Below are 20,808 nucleotides of genomic sequence, written 5' to 3'. Positions count from 1 at the left end.
CCCAAGCGAAATGTATGTCCTATTCTGACAGAATGTTTGCAGGCTTAAGTGGACTAAAATTGTCATGTTGTTTGTGCTTTCATGTAAATAAAAACCAAAAAACCAAAAAGCACTTGGGATCACAGAAGATTTGTACTTTTCCTCCCACTTTTCAAGTAAATGCTATACTTTTCCCTTCTGGCAGTAATTCCTGTACTTAATTCCAAGATATCCTAGATATAACACGTACCCAAATTTAAGAAAAAGCATGCATCTAGTAAGATGCATGTGGAAAATTCATTTAGGGGGCATGAAATAAGAAAATTCACTGATTAACCAATTATAACATGAAATCTAACCACCCATGTTTAAACAGTGAGTATAAAAGATGATGTCAATAAATGACCTTAGAAGACCTTTGTTACAAATAAATATTTTTTTTTTCTTTTTACAGGAAATCAACCTTCCATTTACTGGATTAACTAGCCGCCATCTCATCATCTTTTAAACAATCTTATCAAGGTCTCAATGAAAAGAACAACGAGTTTTCCACAGACCACTGAAGTGGAACTTCTCACCAGGGCACTAAAAAGAAAGATGAATTTCTTATACTTTAACCTCGTTCCATTTTTTTAATTCAACTTTTCTTTTTTTTTTTACTCCCACGAAGCATGCCATAAACAATACTGCTGCTAATCGAAACCAGGAAGTTGACTATTGTTCCATGTAATTAAAAGAGAGAGAGACAGTAATGATGCCTGAAAGAACTCAGGAACTTAAACTTACATGTTATTGAACAGGAGAGACATAAGTCTCTATTTGTGATATTTGTAAACGTTTAGATAATTACATTAATACATTTCACTATGGAAAAAGTGACCATGTAAAAACCAGCACCCCTTACTGATGCTTCTTGTCTGCATTCAATTGCATCTGCTTACAATAGGGAATTTTTTCAAGATACTTTAAACCTCTTTTTACCTCTTTGGAGTCAAAGTGATAATAGTGAGTTGCCAATTAATAGAATAGTTTTCTGTATTTCAGATGTACATAGTTTTAAAACTGAAACAAAGGATATATCAGACTCTACAGAGGTTTCATGCTAGCTGCTGAATGCAGCTTAATTCCCAGAAGCTAAGGCATATTGCATATTAGTTTCTATCGACTCCAGAAGCTGAATGCTTGCAATATTAAATACTATGACCTTCTTGGATGAAGCTGCTTCAAGTAATTTTGAAAAAAAGAGAGATTGATACAAATACAGTAAGTAATACACCCATTCTAATAAAATGGAAGCAAGCTGAAACACTGAGAAATTGTAAGTGTTCCCCAAGATCAAAGAGATTTGATCTAGTATGATCACACAACAAAAACTGGAGGGAACAGTTATAAAAAGTAGACACAGTAAAAGAGCACCCAACTTGTGTACTTTCTTATCCTCATAACCTAGCATAGACTTCAGCCAGCATTTGTTTGCTTTTCTAAGCTACTCTGGGAGCTTGGACAGTGTTTAAAATGAGAGGGAAAATGGAAAAGTTGGGGGTGGGAAATATTGGAAAGCCTGAACTAACTTTGAATGCAAAAATAATGATACAAGAAGCGCAAAAACACCAGACTACAAAAGTTTGTTTAGCTCCATCTCTACGGAGCTCCAGTGATTCTTTGGCCATTAAAAACAGCACTCCCCCCTGAGAGCCACTTCTCAAACAACATCTCTGTATTTGTTTTAGTAATTGTATGCATCAAAAGACAATGGAAATCAAAGTGTACCACAATGCCATTCAAATGGCTATGTCCTACTGAAGAACTGGTAAACGGATTAAGTATGAGCTCCTTCACCAAATAAAATGGTAGAATACACAGGAAACTTTTCATTGTTCTCCAACTGTTTCATGAATGCAGCAGAAATCCCACTAGTATAATTATTTTTTAAATGTTCAAAACCCAAGAACTCATCTATTAAACTGAAGGAACATGCAGGTTATGAGATTAGTTTAGATTAAACATTAACTTTTCAAAAGTGTTATTTAAGGAAAGTTTAAGAAATTGGTTTAGCAGAAGGATGGAAAAGAGATCAAATCTTACCTTTTCCATTGGAAGCTGAATAGATGCTTTACAGTCTGAAAACTCTATGGTAATACTAGGTCCTTGAATTTCTGTAACTACATATTGCAATTTCTGAGATTCCTTTAACATTTTCCTATTGCTTCCTCCAAATTTACCAAGCACACGATAAGCCACATGAGAAATGCTGTCTGCGGGATTGCGTAATGTCCTCCATAAAGCCTGGAAGTAAATTTAAATGTTTAACACGTTAGGAGATGTGTTGCTTCAAAATGTTACTAAAAAAGTAAAACTTCAATATTCTTCTCTCATACCTATTTATTCTCTTATTTCCCACCATATAAGAGTTTCTTAAATGAAAAGAAAAAAAACAGAAAACTTAAGTCTCTGCCCCAAACAGGCAAAAAAATTTGCTATGTGGATTTCATTTAAAATTTTAAAAATTAAAATAAAATATGTATTTTCATAATGAACTGGCGTGATAAAGAGTACTTAAGCAATTAATTTTGTACTTGTAGAAAGTTACATTAGATTTACGTGACAAGTCACTGAAATTTTACAGCATTCAAGTACCATTTAATATACAGGAGAGGAAACTATTTTTTGTAGCAATACCTTTAATCAGCTGTTAGAGAAAAGTACCAAAAAAGCCCCACTGAAGCACCCAGTCCATACAGGCGTGGCAGAGGTTGGTCGAACCAACACGCTGCTGCTCCTGGGCATGTGCTGGGCCCAACACAGGAGCGGGCCAAGTTTAAAGCGCCATTTTTGTGTTTTTGTTTTTTGATTATTTTTTTTTTTTTTTAACATCTGTATGCAGCTGTCAAATCCCTAGACTATCATAGCTACATCACTCTAATATTACCAATTTAATATATGGCTAACATTACAAAGGCAGCATGACATATGAAAATAAGAACCAGTTAAGCTTGAAATAAATCTAGTCTGGTGTGCCTCTAAATAAGGAAGCTATACATGCTAGTCTTAAAAAGTAAATAGTGTGTAAAAGTAAATAGGAGCACAGAATATATTCAGGATTTTTCTATTGTGAAAAAAATGCCCAGACTTAAAAGAAGCAAACAAAATTTAAAATGTTCACACTAACCTGCCATCTAAAAAGATATGAAATACCCAAACATGCACACCTGTATCCCAAATAGCCCCCTTAAGACATCAGGGTTAAACTAAATGTCCCCTGATTTCCTTTCTAACTTAGGACTCTATAATTTGAGACTGTAATGTAAAAAAAAAAAAATCAGTTATTTTTATAACAATCATCTTCGTGGTTGGAGTTTTAAACTAACACATGAACTCCTGGCATATTCAATTAACAAAAAAAGGCAACCTTTGTCATAGATGTATCACAGACCTCTCTGAGCCTTCAGTCCTAAACTTCAAAAAGGAAGCATGCACCAATATTTGCGAGCAAGAAGTTTTGTGGGCAATGTCTTTGATCAGGAACTGAAGAAAAATGCATTTGATTTGAAAATGTGTCTAGGTTTATTCTAATCATGAAGTTGGTCCAAGTAAAGGGAGTGATGATGTAGTTGGGATAGTGATACAACTACCACTGATATTTAAGTAATGTATGACCTCTAGTGGTCTTGGCAGAAACGGCACACTTACCTGCATCAGCTCTGCTCGCACTGGCTGAATATGATCATACAGGAAGTCAGGCTGCAAGTTGTCCACACACAATTCCAGAGTTCTCAAACCTTGGCTAACTAGGGTCTGGGATCCATTTAGAGCAGACACTAGGGGATCCATCAACATTGGCAGGTAAGGGAGGAGGGAACTCAGTCGAACTGGTACAGTGAGACAGAGCTCTACAAACAGATCTTTCATGTGTTGTTTGTGGAGGCCACTTTGCAACATATTCAGTCCTGAAAAGTGTTAAAAGGGTATATATTTGAGAGAGAGAGAGAATTTCAACAACAAGCCATTATCAAAACAGATTCAGTACTGTTTTCTATGATTCTGTGACTTCTTAAAGTTCCTATTTTCTTAAGGTCACCATTTACAAGGCTCCATTTGTTAAAGCTAGCTTCTCTGCAATTGCTTATAGTCGCTTAACAAGTCTATTACTCCTACGTGTGTGCATTTGTAAAAATTATACAAACAGGTATTAAAATATTTAAACACAATGAAACAGCCTTTTCATGTGCTGGTGTAACCTAATTGTGATCTTCAAATCAATTGGGGTACAGGCTTGGAACAGGAGAATATCACCCAACACTTGTACATCCAGTAAAATTAAAAATACATACTAATCTGATCGGGCTTAAACAAACATCTGGGCTCCAATAAAAAGAAACTAAAAAGTACATCAACATGTTTCAAAAAACTTAAGAGTCAGTAACAAATACAATTATATGAAAAAAACAAAAACACCCCTCCCCGCACAATTCAGTTTGTTCTGGCATTTAATTCATATTTTCCTTAAGTTCAACTAGTAATTCTGGATATATATCTTTTCCCAGTGCCACACACAATGGGTTTACTTATATATTATCAACTAAAAAGGAAGCCAAATGCCACAGCCAAAGATGGATAACATGCTTTCTTTTTGTATTTGTTGTGATCAACCTTCCCTAAATCTCAGTAATTCTCTTGGTTTTCTGCACAGCATAGTGCTTCTGGTTGATAAGCATTTCAGTCATTCATGCCCTTTTAGCCAAGCCGATTTTGTTAAATTAACATTTCCTCTTGAGAAAATGGTCACTAATACTTTTTTAAATTTCAGAAAAAACAGTTCCTTTCTGCTATATTCTCTCTACCCTATGCCTCTCCGTATTGCTATAGGTCTTGCCGCACTGTATCTTCCATCACTCTCTTACTTCTAAGTCGTTCTTGCAGGTAAGGAGGAAGCCCACCATGGGCATGGTCCCAACATTCATTAATGTGCTTTTGCTAGTGCACATTAAATTTAGTACTTCTAATGTGAGGTACTAAATAAATGTGCATTAGGCTGCCCTGCTACTCTGCTGTACTACGCCATAGTGAAAGCACACGCTTTTTTAGGTGACGCTTAATGTACAGTAGCCTATTTTTACTACACATTAGTGTATTAGCACGGTTTTTGATGTGACACTTTAATGCACAGTAAAATGAGCTACTGCACAGTAAACTGCACGTGTAGACACACCCCATGACTCACAATGGGAACCCAAAAAGCACAAAGAACGGAATTGTGAAATAGGCAGAACTAAGGAGACCAAGGCAACTAAAAAGTAAGAGGAAATAAATTATATTAATATTTTTTTAATTGAAATACACTTAAATTTCAAAACCTGGCAGGTATTTGCCAGGCTTAATATCTTACCAGTCTAAAAGAACGATATCATCATCTATCCAAAATAAATAAGAGTAAAACAGGTATTTGTTCTAACCTTGCAATAGGTTTGGTAACAGTGGCAAGAATTCTTGATACAAGAGATCATGACTGCCTCCTCCAATGGATCTGAACAATGCTCTAAGTAACAGGAAATAATTGTAGGGCTCCTTGGCAGTCTGTGCAAGTTCCATAGAGCTGTTCACTATCTTGTGCAGATGGGGCTACAAAGGGTAAAGCATCAAGATTAGTAAAATATCCATCTCCCACCACAACTGTTAGAAGTTCAGTATGGTACAGTTATTTGCCTTCTAACTTGAGAGATCATAATATGCCTCAGTTATAACTGATATTGCTGAACAACATCCATACACTAAATGAAAATACCACTATCATCATTATAGGACAAGAAGAACAGATCTAATAAATTTATCGTTCTTGATCCTGGAGACCAAACACTCAAATCGCAGGAGGAAGCCCGTTCACATATTCTAGGCTTTCAGTATTAAAAGAAACAACCTGAAGTCAGACAACTGCCAGCCTGAAGAACAGAGCCCAAGGGTAGACCAGCAGAGATCTAGTGAAGGTGAACAAGGAGAAGAGATTTGAACAGCACCCAGTGGCCAGAGCAAGTAATTCCTTCATAAGCACTATAATTCACTTTTAGTAAGAGCACCTTTTTTTTTTTGGAAGGGGAAAAAAAAAAAAGTCACAATTGGAAAATTAAGGGGCATACATCAGGGCCTGGGGGAGCATCTATTCACCAAGGCCCCCCCATGGGAGGACAAGAAATAATGGGCACAAACCGACTGATGATCACTTCAGACCAAACATATGGAAAAAACTTCTTTACGAGTCAAGTGTTGAAGGTTTGGAACAGGCTCCCCCCAGAGGGGGTACAGGCACCCACCCAGGCAATCTTCAAAAAAGTGTCTTGATGCTATTGTGTCTTGCTGGTGTCATCTGACCCCAGCAGTCTTTCCTGCTCAAGTGCAGAGGGGCTGGACCCGATGATCTGTAAGGTCTCTTCCAGTCCCTAACAACTATGAAAGATTCTGGTAACGGTCTTCAAAGAGCATAGGACATTAGCAGCTTGTGTTGTTATTGCGTATTATTATTGTGTTGTGTATTAACAACAGATAGCAAATACCAGGATTCTCTCATCCCAGGAATGAACGGCAAAATAATTATGGTTTTTTATGAACATCTGAAATCCCCTGTACATGGTTACACAATTGCTGTGAATAGCTTTCATCTTTCAATGAAAATTGTCTGCTCAAGGCCACATCATCAATTGCTGAAACAAAAATATAATGGAAGCTTGGAACTGTGAAGACAGTAAATCATACCATTTAAACTGGATTTGCAGTATATAACAATCTAAGATATTAAAAAAATATCCTCTTCTGCTATAAAACAGATTACATATATATGTCCAAAAAAAGATTAAATTAGTAGTTCATTGGGAATCTCACATCATCCCACAGATTTTCAACTAACCCTTCTATAGTGATTTCCCCATCCAAATTAAGTATCCACCAACATATAACATTTGTTGATATTGGATTTCCATTCCTTCATGGAGACAGGGAATGAGAGAGAGAAAAGACGAATGAATAGCACTGCATTACAAAATTTCCCGTTTCCTTTTGCCTATATATTCAGAAGATACCACTATATTCAAGAAGAGACTTTCCTTTTGTGCTTTAAACACAGCACCCACATTTCTAAAAAATATTTTAATGATTAAACAATACCTTGCTATTGGAAGAATAGACTATTTTTTCAAATGGGTTCACACACTAATTCAGTTTTCTGATTAACTTGCCCTCTCACTGAATTTACATCATAATGCTAGATACAAATAAGCATGAAAAAGCGCTAGTGAAGCTTTACTGTCAAAGGGTGAAAAGTGAGTCAAACTTGTTAAAGACATGCTCAGTGGCTACAGCAATAAAAGAAAAAAAAATGCATTAAGATACATGGCACCTGACAAGAAAGTCACTCAACATTATGGAGTCCAAAGCAGGACACCTATACACTCAATCATTTAGACTGAGAATTTTCCACTTCACTTCACAGTTCCAAGTACTAAGCAGTCAGTCATAAAAAATGTTTCTTATAAGTAGGCTATTCTATCCGTTTTTTGCATGGTAAACCCATAATATTAATAGAGCTTTTTTAAAGTATCACTTTTGAAATGTTAAAATGGTCATGGAGCACAATATTTCCCCCCCCAAAAATGACAAAATGCACTGCACATGAATTAGAATAGTCTCTCTTAGGCAAAATGAACTTCACCTTTAGCATTTGTTCATTTTCAGCTGCAAACAGTGAAACGGAGCCAAAAACTAGCTTGAACAGCTTAAGATAAAGATTGGACAACTCCACGTTAGAGCCCATTTCTGGCAGCCGATCTAAAAGATACTCCACCAGAATTGTAGCAAATAGGGCAGAAGTGGTAGGGTTTGCCAAAAAGGAATTGGCAACAATCTGTCAAAAGAAACAGAAGACAGAATTACAATTAAGCTATGAAACGAACATAAGAATAACTGAATTTGAAATAAATAAATAAAAAACAAAAATCACTTCTCTTCAACTATCAATCAGCAACTCATTTTAGGTCATCTTTAAAAAGGTAAAAAAAAGAAATCATAGCAACTTTCCTACAAGTCAATATTTAGTTTGGTGTAACTTTAATATTTCTTTAGAATAGTTAAAAAAAAAAAAAAAATCACAATAAAGTTTAGAAAAAATTATATCCAAACAGTAATAAATAAACCTCTAGTTAATGGTCTTCTGGACAAATCAAAATCTACCATTTTTATTTAATACAGTCCATTAATACTTCCAGCATTAACATGAATTGCTTAAATAAGGTTTCTCTCTTGATAGTAATTATAGTAGAACAGAAAAAAATTCATCTTCACACAACTTCTTTTATAGACTGTTACAGACCTTACCAAGTGAAGAAATACTTTGAAAGTGAATTTCAAACGTTAAGAATTTTTTTTTTTTAAGTTATCCTCCAGAGTTCAGTAAAATGCATGTCTCACTGTTGTAAAATTAAACCATAATACCTGAAGAGCATAGTTTTTTGAAATTCTTTCCACCATATAGGGAACGGTAGTTTGAAAGATCTCTTTAAACGTTAAAGGATTCATCATTGTGAAAACACCAGCAAAATGCTCCAAGACCTCTTTTTCTTCTTTCATCCTGACTGTCTGACAATTTGCAACTCGGATATATGTCTGACCATTTCCTGCTATTTGTACCTAAAGCAGAAAAGAAAATGCACTAAGTAAGTAACACTCTTTATTTATAGATTTTTAAGCACTAAACCTTCATGAGCAAGACAAGCTAACAGCAGCAACAAAGAGATGTACCCATGTGCCCAGGGCACAAGGATGGCCCCAGTGACTTCTGGTTGCTGCTGTGATTGTGATGGCAAGGCTTTCAGCAGCAGCTGCACCTCCTCCTCCCCCAAAGTCAGCACCTGGGGCAACTGCCCTATTTGCCCCATCCTAGTTAGGCCACTGGGCTCTAGACTGTTTGTTTATACACTAGATTTGATTCTTGCAAACCCTGAAGCACTCTGTAAGCACTTCTGTTCATGAAATTCCTGAGTAGATACAAATCTAAAGTAAGAAATTCCACCAAAATGTTGCCTGTAATACAAAAGCCTGCATGGATTTTTTTTTTTTTTTTTTTAATGGATCAAAAAAATATTCCAGTGAACATACAGTGCACAGAACTTACACACACACAAGCACCATAATGATGTTGCCCTAGTCATGCTACAGACCTGATAAATATCCAAAGCTTGCATTGCATATTTTACAAGTTTTATATAGATCTGCGTCTCCTTAGGCTGCAATTGTTTGTTGGGGATGAACTGCGCTTCTATTAAAAAAAAAAAAAAGCAGAGAAGAATAAGCAACTTTTACCTTTATTAGATAAGCAAATGTAAAACTAAATATAGATATAATTAACGCTGTATTACCGCCAGGTGCTTTACATGATGTTATGCCCCACGTAATTGTCTTGACACCACAGACCAAAGTTTTTACCAAGCTTCGACAGTCCGTGACCTGAAACGTCTGCTTATCTTCTTTCTCTTTCTCTCCTTGCTTCTCAAACACAGGTACCGGTGCTGGGGCCACAGGAGTGGCTGGCGCAGGAGATGGGACAGGAACAGGAGCAGTGTTTGCTGCAGTTGGTACTCCAGGTAAAACAGCTTCAGCTGCACCAAGTTCAGACTGAGGCTTGCACTTCTTAAAAATAACAGAAAGCTGGTACCGTGCTATGGTATGAAATTTCAGAACAAACACCTGAGCACAAGAAAAGAAATGGGGAGGGAGGAAGGGAAAAAAAAAAAAAATACAACCATGACTGAATTTCTAAAACTCTCTCAGGCCAGCTGGGTCAATGTGAATAAAAAAAATAAGACCCAACAGATGGTTAAAATTTTCTTCTAAGACTCGGTGATAAATTATTTGACTTACTTTAAGACAGTATAAAAAGTACTTGCTGAAAACTAATGAAGCCCCCCCAACTGAGATTTGATCTCATTATGACTACTTCTTCAAATCTGTCCAAAATCAGAGAACTACAGATTCATGCCTCAAAGAAGCAATGCTCATAATGCTAATAAAACTAACAAACCTATATTTAACCATAATTAATATATCTTATACTATAACAATACAGAAAGGATGTGGACAAAGTAGGAAAGAGTCCAGGGGAGGGCAACAAAAATGGTTAGAGGGCTGCAGCACAGGACTTGGAAAGGCTGATGGAACAGGGCTTATTTAGTCTGGAGAAGATGACTACGGGTGAATTTAATTGCCTTCAACTACCTGAAAGGTAGATGGAGCTAGACCATTCTCAGTGGTGACAGAGGACTGAACAAGGAGCAATGGTCTCAAGTTGCAGCAAGGGAAGTTTAGGTTAGATATTAGGAAGACTTTTCTCACTAGGAAGGTAGTAAAATGCTGGAACAGGTTACCCAGAGAGATGGTGGACTCTCCATCCTTGGAGGTATTTAAGACCTGGCTAGACAAAGCCTTAGCTGGGATGATATAGGTGGAGCTGGTCCTGCTTTGAGCAGGGGATAGGATGACCTCCTGAGGTCCCTTCCAACCCCTATAGTCTATGGGTCTATAAACCTGCTTTAATATTAAATATTAAAAATGAAAATTTATCAGTTCAAAGGACATCTAAAATGGAAACTAAACCCATAGCTTGAGGCAGATACAAAATTTCCAGATGCACCCCTAACAAAATAAAAAAAAATTATCAAAACTCAAAAAAGCCATGATCAAGCCCCTAAGGTAACACTTGCAGATCTCTTTTGTCATCATTATGACTGTTTTATTCACACAATCAGTATATACAATTCTATACTTCTTTGCTTCATATTCCTAATATTCTTTCATATAAACTTTAGACTCTTTTTAGACTACAGCTGGCTTTAATTTAGGGATGGTAAGGCATTGTATTTTCACCCTTCATATTTTTGTATTACTTCATATAAATGTATGGACTATTATTATAAATGTTAAATTTCAGTTTGATAAATAGAAAAAATCATAAAGAACTGAAACCATGCCACAGTATGAAATATCAAGCAGAAAATACAAAGGCACGAGAAAAAGGACTGATGCTTCTTATTTTGAAGACCAATCCTGATTTCAAAATACTGAATATAGTATAACCACTGCCAACCCACTACAATGCACAATATTGTCTAGCGCAAGGGTGGGCAAAACACGGACCCGCCTGGTTCAGGCATCGTCCAGCCGTGGCGCGTCCTGCCACCCCCTAGGCACGCAGCGGGGTTGGGGTGGCTCTGCAGCTGGATTGCCTTTCTAGGCAGCCCAGACAGTGGCAGCTCCTTCCAGTTGCCGCCACCACTGGTCCCAGCCCCATGGAACCACTGGGGACCCAAGCGCACAGCCCCAACCCAGCCCACCCCACACCTGCTCTGGACTCACATGTGCAGCAGCAGCTGGGCAGAAATTGTTGCTCAGCATCAAAGAAAAACAGCCACCCCCTCACCGCTGCCAGGCTTTTCCTGCTGCAGTTGCCATGAGCCCACACTGGGCTGCCCTGCAGCTGCTCTGCATTACCACCGCTGCCCCGCTGGGCAGCCTGAAAGCATCAGTGATGATGGCAGAGACACAAGACAGTTGCAGCAGGAAGGGCCCAACAGCGGCAAAAGGAAGGGGCCGCTTTTCCACCCACGCTGAGCAACAGTTTCTGCCCAGCTGCCACCGCTGCTCAGTGCAGGCGAGTCTGGAGCAGGTGCGAGGCAGGCCAGGTCAGGGCTGTGTGCTCGGATCCCCACCAGTACCATGGGGCTGGGACAAACAGGAGCTGCCACTGCCTGGGCTACCTAGAAAGCCACCACGCCATGGGCAGGTGTTGCAGAGCAGGTATGGGGCAGGCTGGAGTCAGGGCTGTGCCCATGGGTTCTGGCTGATCTGCTCCCACTGGGGTGAGTTGAGTGGGAGTGGGACAGGGCTGGGGCTGCACACTGTTGGCAGTGGCAGGGAGGCACCACAGGGCACATGGGCTCTGGGCTTTGGGGGGGGGAGGAGGGGGGAAGAGTACTGGGAGCTAGGGGGGGGGCTCCCATGCACACCCCACCATACCCACAAATCCTCCCCTACAAACCACAAAACCACACCCTCCCCCAAACACAATCATACACCCCACAAACCCCACACCCCTCTCTGCACGTACCCTCCCTTCCCCCCACCCCACACACCTCCTCTGGGGGGGAGCCAGTGCTATATGCACACACCCCACCACACCCCAGCCACCTAACCCTTCCACACACCCCCATACCCACAGCCCTCCACAAACCCACCCACATCCCCCCACAATATAGAAGAGCAAGACTTCATTTTGAGGTATTATGCAATCACCTCTATACATGCGATGCAAATACACAAAATCAGAACAGAAATATATTTTTTAAATAAAATTAAAATATGTTATTCTCAATGTTTAATTTTTAGTATATAATTTTTTTTTCTGGTTCCAAGATGGCAAACCCCCTTCCCAAAAGAAGTATTTCCAGTCCCAGGATGGTGACCAGAGGGTGGGCCACCTGTCAAGGGGCAGGGCTACCCTTGCAGCCCATGACAGCTCATCAAAATTCATTCAGCGGCCCTCCAGCCAAAATAACTGCCCCCCCTCCAGTCTAGCATTTACATTTTTTTCTTTTTTTCTTACATAGGTCAGACACATTTACATTTAGGGTGAGAATACTATGCCTTACCATCCCTAAATTAAAGCCAGCTGTTGTCTAAACCTAGCCAAGCCTTAGTGGTATAGTACCTCTTGTTAGCTCAGAAGTAGTGATGCCTAAAATACAGAGGCAGCCAGATCTAAACTCTACCAGGCATGGTTCAGGCTATGCACATAAGTCAAGGGTGTCAAACATACAACCCATAAAAGTGTTCCATCTGGCCCACCAGCAGGCTACTGGATACTGAAACTAGTTGGGGAGGGAGCATGGTCTGCCAGCAGAATTCAGGGCCCCTGGACCTTGATGGATATGTCCATTAGTGGCAGCCCCCCAAGACCCCCACCCAAACACAGCCCCACCAGCTGTTGTTGGTCCTCAAGCCACAGCTTTGTAAAAGTCTCCAACTGTTGTGCTAAACGCATCACAGAACTCAGAGCGGGTCCATATGGAGAACTTTATTTTAGCACTATGGCTGCAGCTAGCAGTTAAAGCATACTGGCACTGGAACAGTGGTGAGAGATTTTTTTCCCAAAAAAGCTAAACGTGAACAAGTTCTTGTAGGGCAATCATGCTTAGCCCTTAAAAGGTAAAAGGTGCTCAGTACAGCACAACCATCAGAACTCTTAGCATGTAAACTGGTCACCATAGCTGTTCCTTTAGTGATACCCATCCACTATTCAATAGGAAAGATGGGAGTTATAATAAGGGAATTAGAAGGATGGTGTTTAGGCAGAGGGGGAAAAGTAGATACACCCAGATTTTTGTTTAAGAGTATGCAAAGACCCTCTCTTTCTGCACCAGCGCCCCCACCTGAATGGGAATTCAATTCCTATACTCCAGAACAGGTTGTTCAACTTGTGGCCCACAAGGGGTTAAGTTAGAGCCTGGGGGCTCCTGCCTGGCCACGATTCCCACCATTGTTCCTGCTGCTGCCAAAAGGGGGGTCCAGGTGGCCTGCAGGGCTGGAAGGGCCGCACCCTGCATGGTTGGGAGGCCCAGAGGGCTGTGCACCATGTGGCCCTGGGTCCCTTAGAAGCTGGACAGCCCTGCTTTGGAACATTTGCTGAACATAGGCCCGTGTTGCAAAACAGTTCCTCTCCAACTTAAGATACTGCACAAGGTATGTAAGGGAGTTTAAACATCTTCCACTGAAGTATTTGGAACTAGCCACTACTAGAGGCAAAGTGCAAGACTAGATCATATCATTCTGTCTGGCTATTCCTATATGACCCCTAGTCTCAGGAAGTAGAAAAAGAGAGTCTACTAATATGTACTTGGCAAGATTAAGAGATTCAGGGGATAACATTTATCTACATTCTACATCAAACTGTTCAAGCAAATTAATACCTCTAACATCCGCATGAGAATATCTCTGCCATTGCCATTTTCCTGTTCACTTTTGGAACGGATACAGTCTACCAGGGTCAGCAGAAGCTTGCAAGACATTGTCTGGATACTGCTAGGTAATGATTCATCATCTATGTTCTTGGCAAACAGCTGGACAGCAAGGGACAGATCATTCAATGGTAAATGTTGACGGACATGATGTACCAGGTCTGCGAGAGTACTGTATGCAAGAGGTCTAAAATAAAAAGCAAATATCATATGTATTATATAGCTATAATCTGCCATTATTCTGATTTAAAATAGCTTTTTATAGATATAATAAGGGTATTAAAATTCTAATCACAAGTGAATAGTCACACTTAAAATTGTGTTTTAACTTACCCATATATATACACAAAAGTATAAACTTCGTATACAGTTTACACATAGGAGAAGAGTACAAAGAACTTATTTACACCTAATATTCCTTCCCCAAGTTTTATTCCTCCGCTTTACAACCTAGTTACCAAAAGAACTGTTCTTCAAATGCACACTTACATGAACCTTTAGTAATTTCCAAACTTAAAAAAGTTTATACACAGAAACATGTTTATTCTACAAACCATATGCCCACAGGAACAATTTAAGGGCACAATAGCTGCATCTGTTGTGCTACAACATTTGTGGGTTTTTTCCCCAGCAAAAGGTTATAGATTTGCAAATGTGAGTTTGATTTTTTACAAAAAACAGGTTTTATTCAACTATGTTTAAAAAAATAATAGCTTGTCTAGCAGTAACACTTGTGTGCATCTCACTACATACAGAACACAGGGTAGAGATGAAAACTTTATAGACAGAGATGCATAAAAGTTCATCAACAACAGTTCACTTCATCTGATGCTAACCCAACTATCTCCCCCTTTCCATCCAAAACAGGAGACTCACACAACAGTCTGAAACCCCAGCATGCTAACCTACAAAGAAACTTAAATACATAAAATACTAAATTAAAAAAAAAAAATCGGATTTACTTCATAAATAGTTTGGAAACTAAAGTGTTTAAATCACTGAGAGACTATTTGTTTCATAATACTAACATCGTTACAATGAATACATGAAAATTAATTCCTCTTGCTTACCTACCAAGACCGAAACTCAGTGCCATCATTTGTGCATAAAAAGGTAGGAAAAATCTCTGAACTAAGATCATAGCACATTAAATATTCTCTTTAAAAATGTATTTATAATTTTCAGCTGCGCACTGAGTTACCAACTTAAAACTGAATGCAAACTTTTCACTTTGCTGCTACCTATCATTTCAGGAATGTGATGCAACTGGTTTATTTAGGGTTTGGGGGGGTTTTTTGATTTTTTTTTTTTTTCCCCAAACGAATGGAAGTGTAAATTTTGCTGAAACCAGAAAAAAAAATCTCAACCCCCTAATATTTCTTCTTTCCCACAGTAAGTGTGTTTGAAAAGCCCTGCAAGTCAAGGAAGTAGAGTTTTTGCCCACGTCTTTCATTTTACTCTCCACTCATACACTTATATTGAGACCACACAATCATAGATGCATTCATTACAGACTCTGTTAAAAACCATTAAAAAAAACCACACAATACTGGCATGCACAGATGCTCCAGTTTTCTATTATACCTCAGCGTCTCTCGAGCTGTGTATCCAGAGCCAATTAGTATAGATTCGTCGAATAGTTTGTCCATGCATGGAATAAATTCTATAATGCAAAAAAAGTATAGTTATCACCAGAAAGATAAGTAAAACCAAAAACAATTAAGCATTGCATCATTTAGCTAATATACATACACCCTAAATACAATATGTGTAGTCTACTACTCAGCAGCATTTACATAACTATAAGTTCTGCAATCAGTTTCTCCTTTAAACAGCATATTTTAACATGTATTCTAAGCAGTAAAATTGGTACAATGAAAAAAATTACAGTTGTCAACAGAAAGGCATCTGCTTATAATAAACAATTCTAAATTAAAAAAAAAAATACACAAAAAAAACAGGCCCTGTTAAATGAACGAGTGGCATTCAAGGGTGTTATTACACAGTACAATTTTAATTTTTCAATCATCTCTCTCACAAACCACTTATACATCAAAATAGACTGAGATGCATGATACATGACAGGCCAAGGTGAACAATTAACGTCTGGACAAAGTCCAGGAACGAAGATAAAGGCAACATAGTAACGGTCAAGAAGAAATGAAACCATTAAGAAGGCTGGTTCATCTAGTGTCCCATTTGTGTAAAAACACAGTGAGAAGTCCACTGCTAATCAGAGGGTCAAGTAGGAAGAGCAAGAAAATGTCTATTAGTTAGGAAGGCATGAAGAATACTTGAAGCTAAGGGTGGCACTTTTGAACTGATTCTTAGATGATCAGGGAGCCAATGGAGTCTGTTTTAACTGGCCATAGATGCGTGCTTATGCGTACATGGGGAGGAAAGACAAGTTGCTTGCATTGTTGCAGGAGAGCTTAAATCTAAGGAAGACAGAGTAAAGAGATGCAATAATAATTAACACATTGGGAGTGTCTCAATTCGTGAGGTCTTTACAAATCAATAAACTAGCTACTTTATGAGAGGAGACAAATAAGATAAAGAGTTTAAAAACAACTGATTCACTACTGTATAGGAGGAATACAATACCATGGTGGTGGTGACTGATGTGGAAAGAGAAGAGTTTAGTTCAAGGCTAGTACAGAGAGTGGAACAAACTGAAGATCTGAGCCCAGAAAGAAACAGGATGGAGCTGTAAACAAGTCTGACAATAGCACACTTGCTCAAGAGATGCAATGGTCATAAAAGACAAAGCTAAGCAAGGAGAAGAAAATCAAGGCCTATTGCTCAAGGCAGGCACAGAAAGCAGCCAGTATGTAAACTCCACGTCCAATACAATCTTCATGGTTTTTTCCTGCTTTCTGTTATATTAAAATGTGCAGTAACAAAAGTTAAGGTGAAGTATACAGGGTACACACTAACAAGATTCACTGATGGTTATTAAAAATTAAAAACACACTTCACTTAAAGATTTAATATAGGTACAAGACAAAAATTAGGATCTTAGAACTTGGAAAATTGAACCTAAGTTTTATTGTTTTAGTCTTGCAAAATGACAAAGCTGTTTTTATTTTAAAAATGGGAAGCATCAGAGATAAAAATAATTAAATATGTATGGTCTCTAAATTGCACTTAGATTTTAAAACAGAATTAGAAAAATTGCTTTTAGTCGCATTTAAAACTTTAGTCTGAGACTTGCACACAAGAAGTGAATGCATGTATCCTTTTTTTTGGTCAGTTAATTGGCATCACAATAGGTGGGTCAACCCTAAGGACAACAGCAAAGAGTGTGGTGGGGGCAGGAGAAAGGAACCCATACAGCAAAGATGAAAACCAACAACTAAAACTATGAGAAGCAAGTTACTCTCAAACAGAGCAATCCAGCCAGAAGACCAATCCTCCCCAGACTGAAAAGTCACCATGAAAACAGGGATACCAGATTAATCATATGCTTATTTTCCTAAGCACATACATGTGTACAAGAATAGGCCCTACTATAAAGTGCTTATCACCAATAATAAGTAGGCAGTGCACAAGTTTTAAAAATGGAAAGTTCTGCCCAAAATGTCTGTTTTATTCTAAATCACACTCTATGACAGCACAGTTTTCTAGCCTGGAACAAAAGGAAGATTGGGGGGGGGGGAAGGAACACAACACTATGTTCATCATTTTCTCAATAACTTCACCACCTGAAGAACAGAGAATACAAAATAACCCAAGCTAAGTAACTAGACAAGAATCAATCACAGTTAATGGTTTAAAAAGAAAACAAAAGTAAGTGCCAAATTGAGACATCTACAATTTTTAGGTTCATTCTAAAAAAATTTTTTAAATACATACGACTCCTCAAGTCAGTGGTTAGAATGTGCTTAGCAGCTATTAAAAGTTCCTTTCGGAGATGTGCCGTTTCTGCTGGACAATTGGACAATAACTGCAGCATTCCTTTTACCATTTGTTGAGAGTACTTAGCCACCAAATCCTGCAAAGTAAATACATTATATTTGTACTGCACATCATTTTTAAGTTTTCTGTATATTTATATAGTAGCAGAGTGTGTCACGTCTGATGGAAATTCACCGATTTCCCTCTTTCAGCTTAAAGATCTGGCCTATGGTTCTAGGGTTGCAGAGACTAGACTCAATTTTCTTGCTTAAATTTTTCATGTATAAAAAATTACATTGAGCAGACAAATGGTCTGGAGGTGCCTTCTGTAGCAGAAATGTTTAGTCTACAAACTTTTGGATTTAAGTTTATTTTTTAAACTCTGACAAAATATATATATATAACTCCAAATAAACTTCTAATTCCAAACTGTTACACAAATCTCTCCCATTCTTAACCCCAAATGAACCTTTCCTACTTATTCTGTGGGTGCTGCCCTACAACAGAACTTATTTTATAAAACAGTGACGTGACAAGATCTTTAACACAACCTACCTGGTAAATTCTTATAATGTAAGCCAAGAATGACAATGTTTTAATCTGAGCAGCGATAAAGTCAGCGTACAACTCCTTATTGTAAAGTTTATGTTGCCTGAAATTGAATTGAATAAGGGTTACCAATGCTTTCATCCTTCTCTTTCTTTATAGTGAGTTTAGAGCTTATGAGAGCTGTCAGACTGTGGTGCGCTTAGGTAGTCGAACCTTTCCCCCTTTGCCTTGCAGGAGGATAAATGCTGCCTGGGAAGCCCCATTCTTAATGGCTCAAGCTCCTTGCCCATTCAAGTCTCAATCTCTCAGGCAACAAGCAGAAACATTAAATATGCAGACCCCTGCATGCACTATGACAGGGATGGCCAACCTGCAGCACCTGTGCCACAACTGGCATGGGCAACCATTGTGTTGCACAGCAGCAGATAGGGCAGGAAGCAAAAAGCAGAGCAGCAAATCAAGCAAAGGAAGGGGATCCACGCTGCAGTCAGGGAGGATGCTAAGCTACATTGTGGCATGCCTGCCAAAAATGTTGGCCCCCATTGCAGCAGAAATCCTGCAGTAGCTTCATACACATTTGATGTTTTTATCTTATTAAAATGAGCAATTATTTTTTTTTTAAATGTGTTAATACTTGTAATGCCCAGCATTCCGCAGAAACCCAGCTTGATAAGCTGACTCTGTACCCCTTCTTCCTGCAGGGCTACTTCTACTCTTCTTCAGATGAAACAATTATATATATATATATTTTTTTTTTTTTTTAAAAAGGGTTCAAACAAAATCTTACTCTGAGCAATTAAGGAAGATAAGGAAAAATGGCTTCTTCCTGCCAATAAAGCCAGTGGTACCGGTTGGTATCAGGCAAGCTGTCTTTGATACAAGTGCTAAAAAATCTTAACCCTCTACCCATATACAAGGCTCTCATCAGGCCAGGAAGCAGAAGCACAATTTGTGGCATGCTGACAATTAAAAAAAACCAAGCTAACTCTGTAAACAAGGGGTCACCGTTCATGACAACAGCGATTTTTGTGATGGCAAATGCCCATTAAAAATAATAATGAACAGATAAGCAGCCATTAGATGGTAATTTGGAGTCAATAGGGAACTATTGCTCTACATCACCTGGAATAAAAATGTTTCATTTCCCAATGATTCTCCTTAGCTATGCTAATGACATTGTGTCTGATTTGAAATCAAAAGTAACAAAAATTTCTTTTTGTGAATACAAGCAACCAAAAGGCAAATTTGGTTGCTTGTATCCAACCAATGGTCATGCTCTTAGACTAATTTTGTTCATTTTTAGTTTTTATACAATTTAAGAGAGTTAGCTATTCGGAGACTAATTCCAAGACAGCAAAAAGAAGTACAGAGTATAAGCCAAACTCAGACCTATCCCCAATATCAAACTTTCTATTAGAGTCAAATTATTTTTTTTAAGAAAAATCTTACCTTGCCTGTGCAGATACTTGTATTATAATTGTGTTCATGATCAAGGGCACAAATTCAGCCACTACATTATGAATGTTCAGTTTATACAGCTGAAATAATAAAGTTGGGGGGAAAAAAATCTCACATTTGAGCTCACATTTCTTACAGCAATCAAAAATAAATAAATTTGAATAAATAAGAATTACAGTGGCTTTTGTCACAAGTTAACTAAATAACTTCATTTCTATACCTTGCTTAGGGTATCTGAACAGTTAAAAGTATTCACGCTAGACACAATACTAACCTGATACATTAGAACAACAATAATGGGGAGTTCAGCCAACACCTTCAAAGACAGAGAGCCTCTAGGAATTATAGAGTGCTGGACAAGAGAGTGAAAAAAGAGAAAACATTTAAAATACAGTATAGTTTCAGAGGAAGTGCTAGAACTTCTGAAAACCAATCTCTATTAAAACCTGTCGTTCACAGGAATGAATGTGACATTTAGGTAAACAACATATGTTCTAAGATATGTTGATATAAAAATAGTTTACTATTTGGATATTTTATATAGAGCTTTGATAAATAACCCCTAAAAACAACAGAAAAAGTGGGCTATGCATTTTTCATATACAACTCTTCAACAATCCTGCTACTGGTATGCAATTTAAGACCCATTTCCTGGTTAGAGATAGTGTGACAGCACAGAAAGCCTTGCAAGTGCATAGAAGTCAGAGCTTCCATGTCACACCAGTTCAGTTCACCTTCCAAGTGGAGGAAATAAACACAGGAGGCATGCAACAGGAAGGATGCAATTAAGAACCAGGTCTGGGCTGTGACACATAAGAGCAGTCTGCGATTGCTGAGAGGGAGCAGGGATAGGAGTGAGCATTTCATTGAAAAAAGT

The 20,808-nt window shown here is 38.3% G+C and overlaps 1 protein-coding gene across 1 annotated transcript in view; it reads right to left on the bottom strand.

The window, feature by feature from the left end:
* Positions 1–20,808, bottom strand: part of TRRAP (transformation/transcription domain associated protein) — a 140,906-nt gene that overhangs the window by 108,359 nt on the left and 11,739 nt on the right. Inside the window, 13 exon segments of the mRNA XM_025213106.1 lie at positions 2,065–2,265; positions 3,670–3,926; positions 5,433–5,598; positions 7,676–7,867; positions 8,455–8,649; positions 9,180–9,277; positions 9,378–9,705; positions 13,980–14,214; positions 15,612–15,690; positions 17,883–18,021; positions 18,480–18,576; positions 19,923–20,011; positions 20,206–20,283. Of these exon segments, the coding sequence (XP_025068891.1) occupies positions 2,065–2,265; positions 3,670–3,926; positions 5,433–5,598; positions 7,676–7,867; positions 8,455–8,649; positions 9,180–9,277; positions 9,378–9,705; positions 13,980–14,214; positions 15,612–15,690; positions 17,883–18,021; positions 18,480–18,576; positions 19,923–20,011; positions 20,206–20,283 (2,154 nt within the window).

The sequence above is a fragment of the Alligator sinensis genome, unplaced genomic scaffold (assembly GCF_000455745.1).
Source record: "Alligator sinensis unplaced genomic scaffold, ASM45574v1 scaffold990_1, whole genome shotgun sequence".
NCBI lineage: Eukaryota > Metazoa > Chordata > Crocodylia > Alligatoridae > Alligator > Alligator sinensis.
The sequence above is the reverse complement of the archived record's forward strand: the minus strand, read 5'-3'. Positions and strand labels throughout refer to the sequence as shown.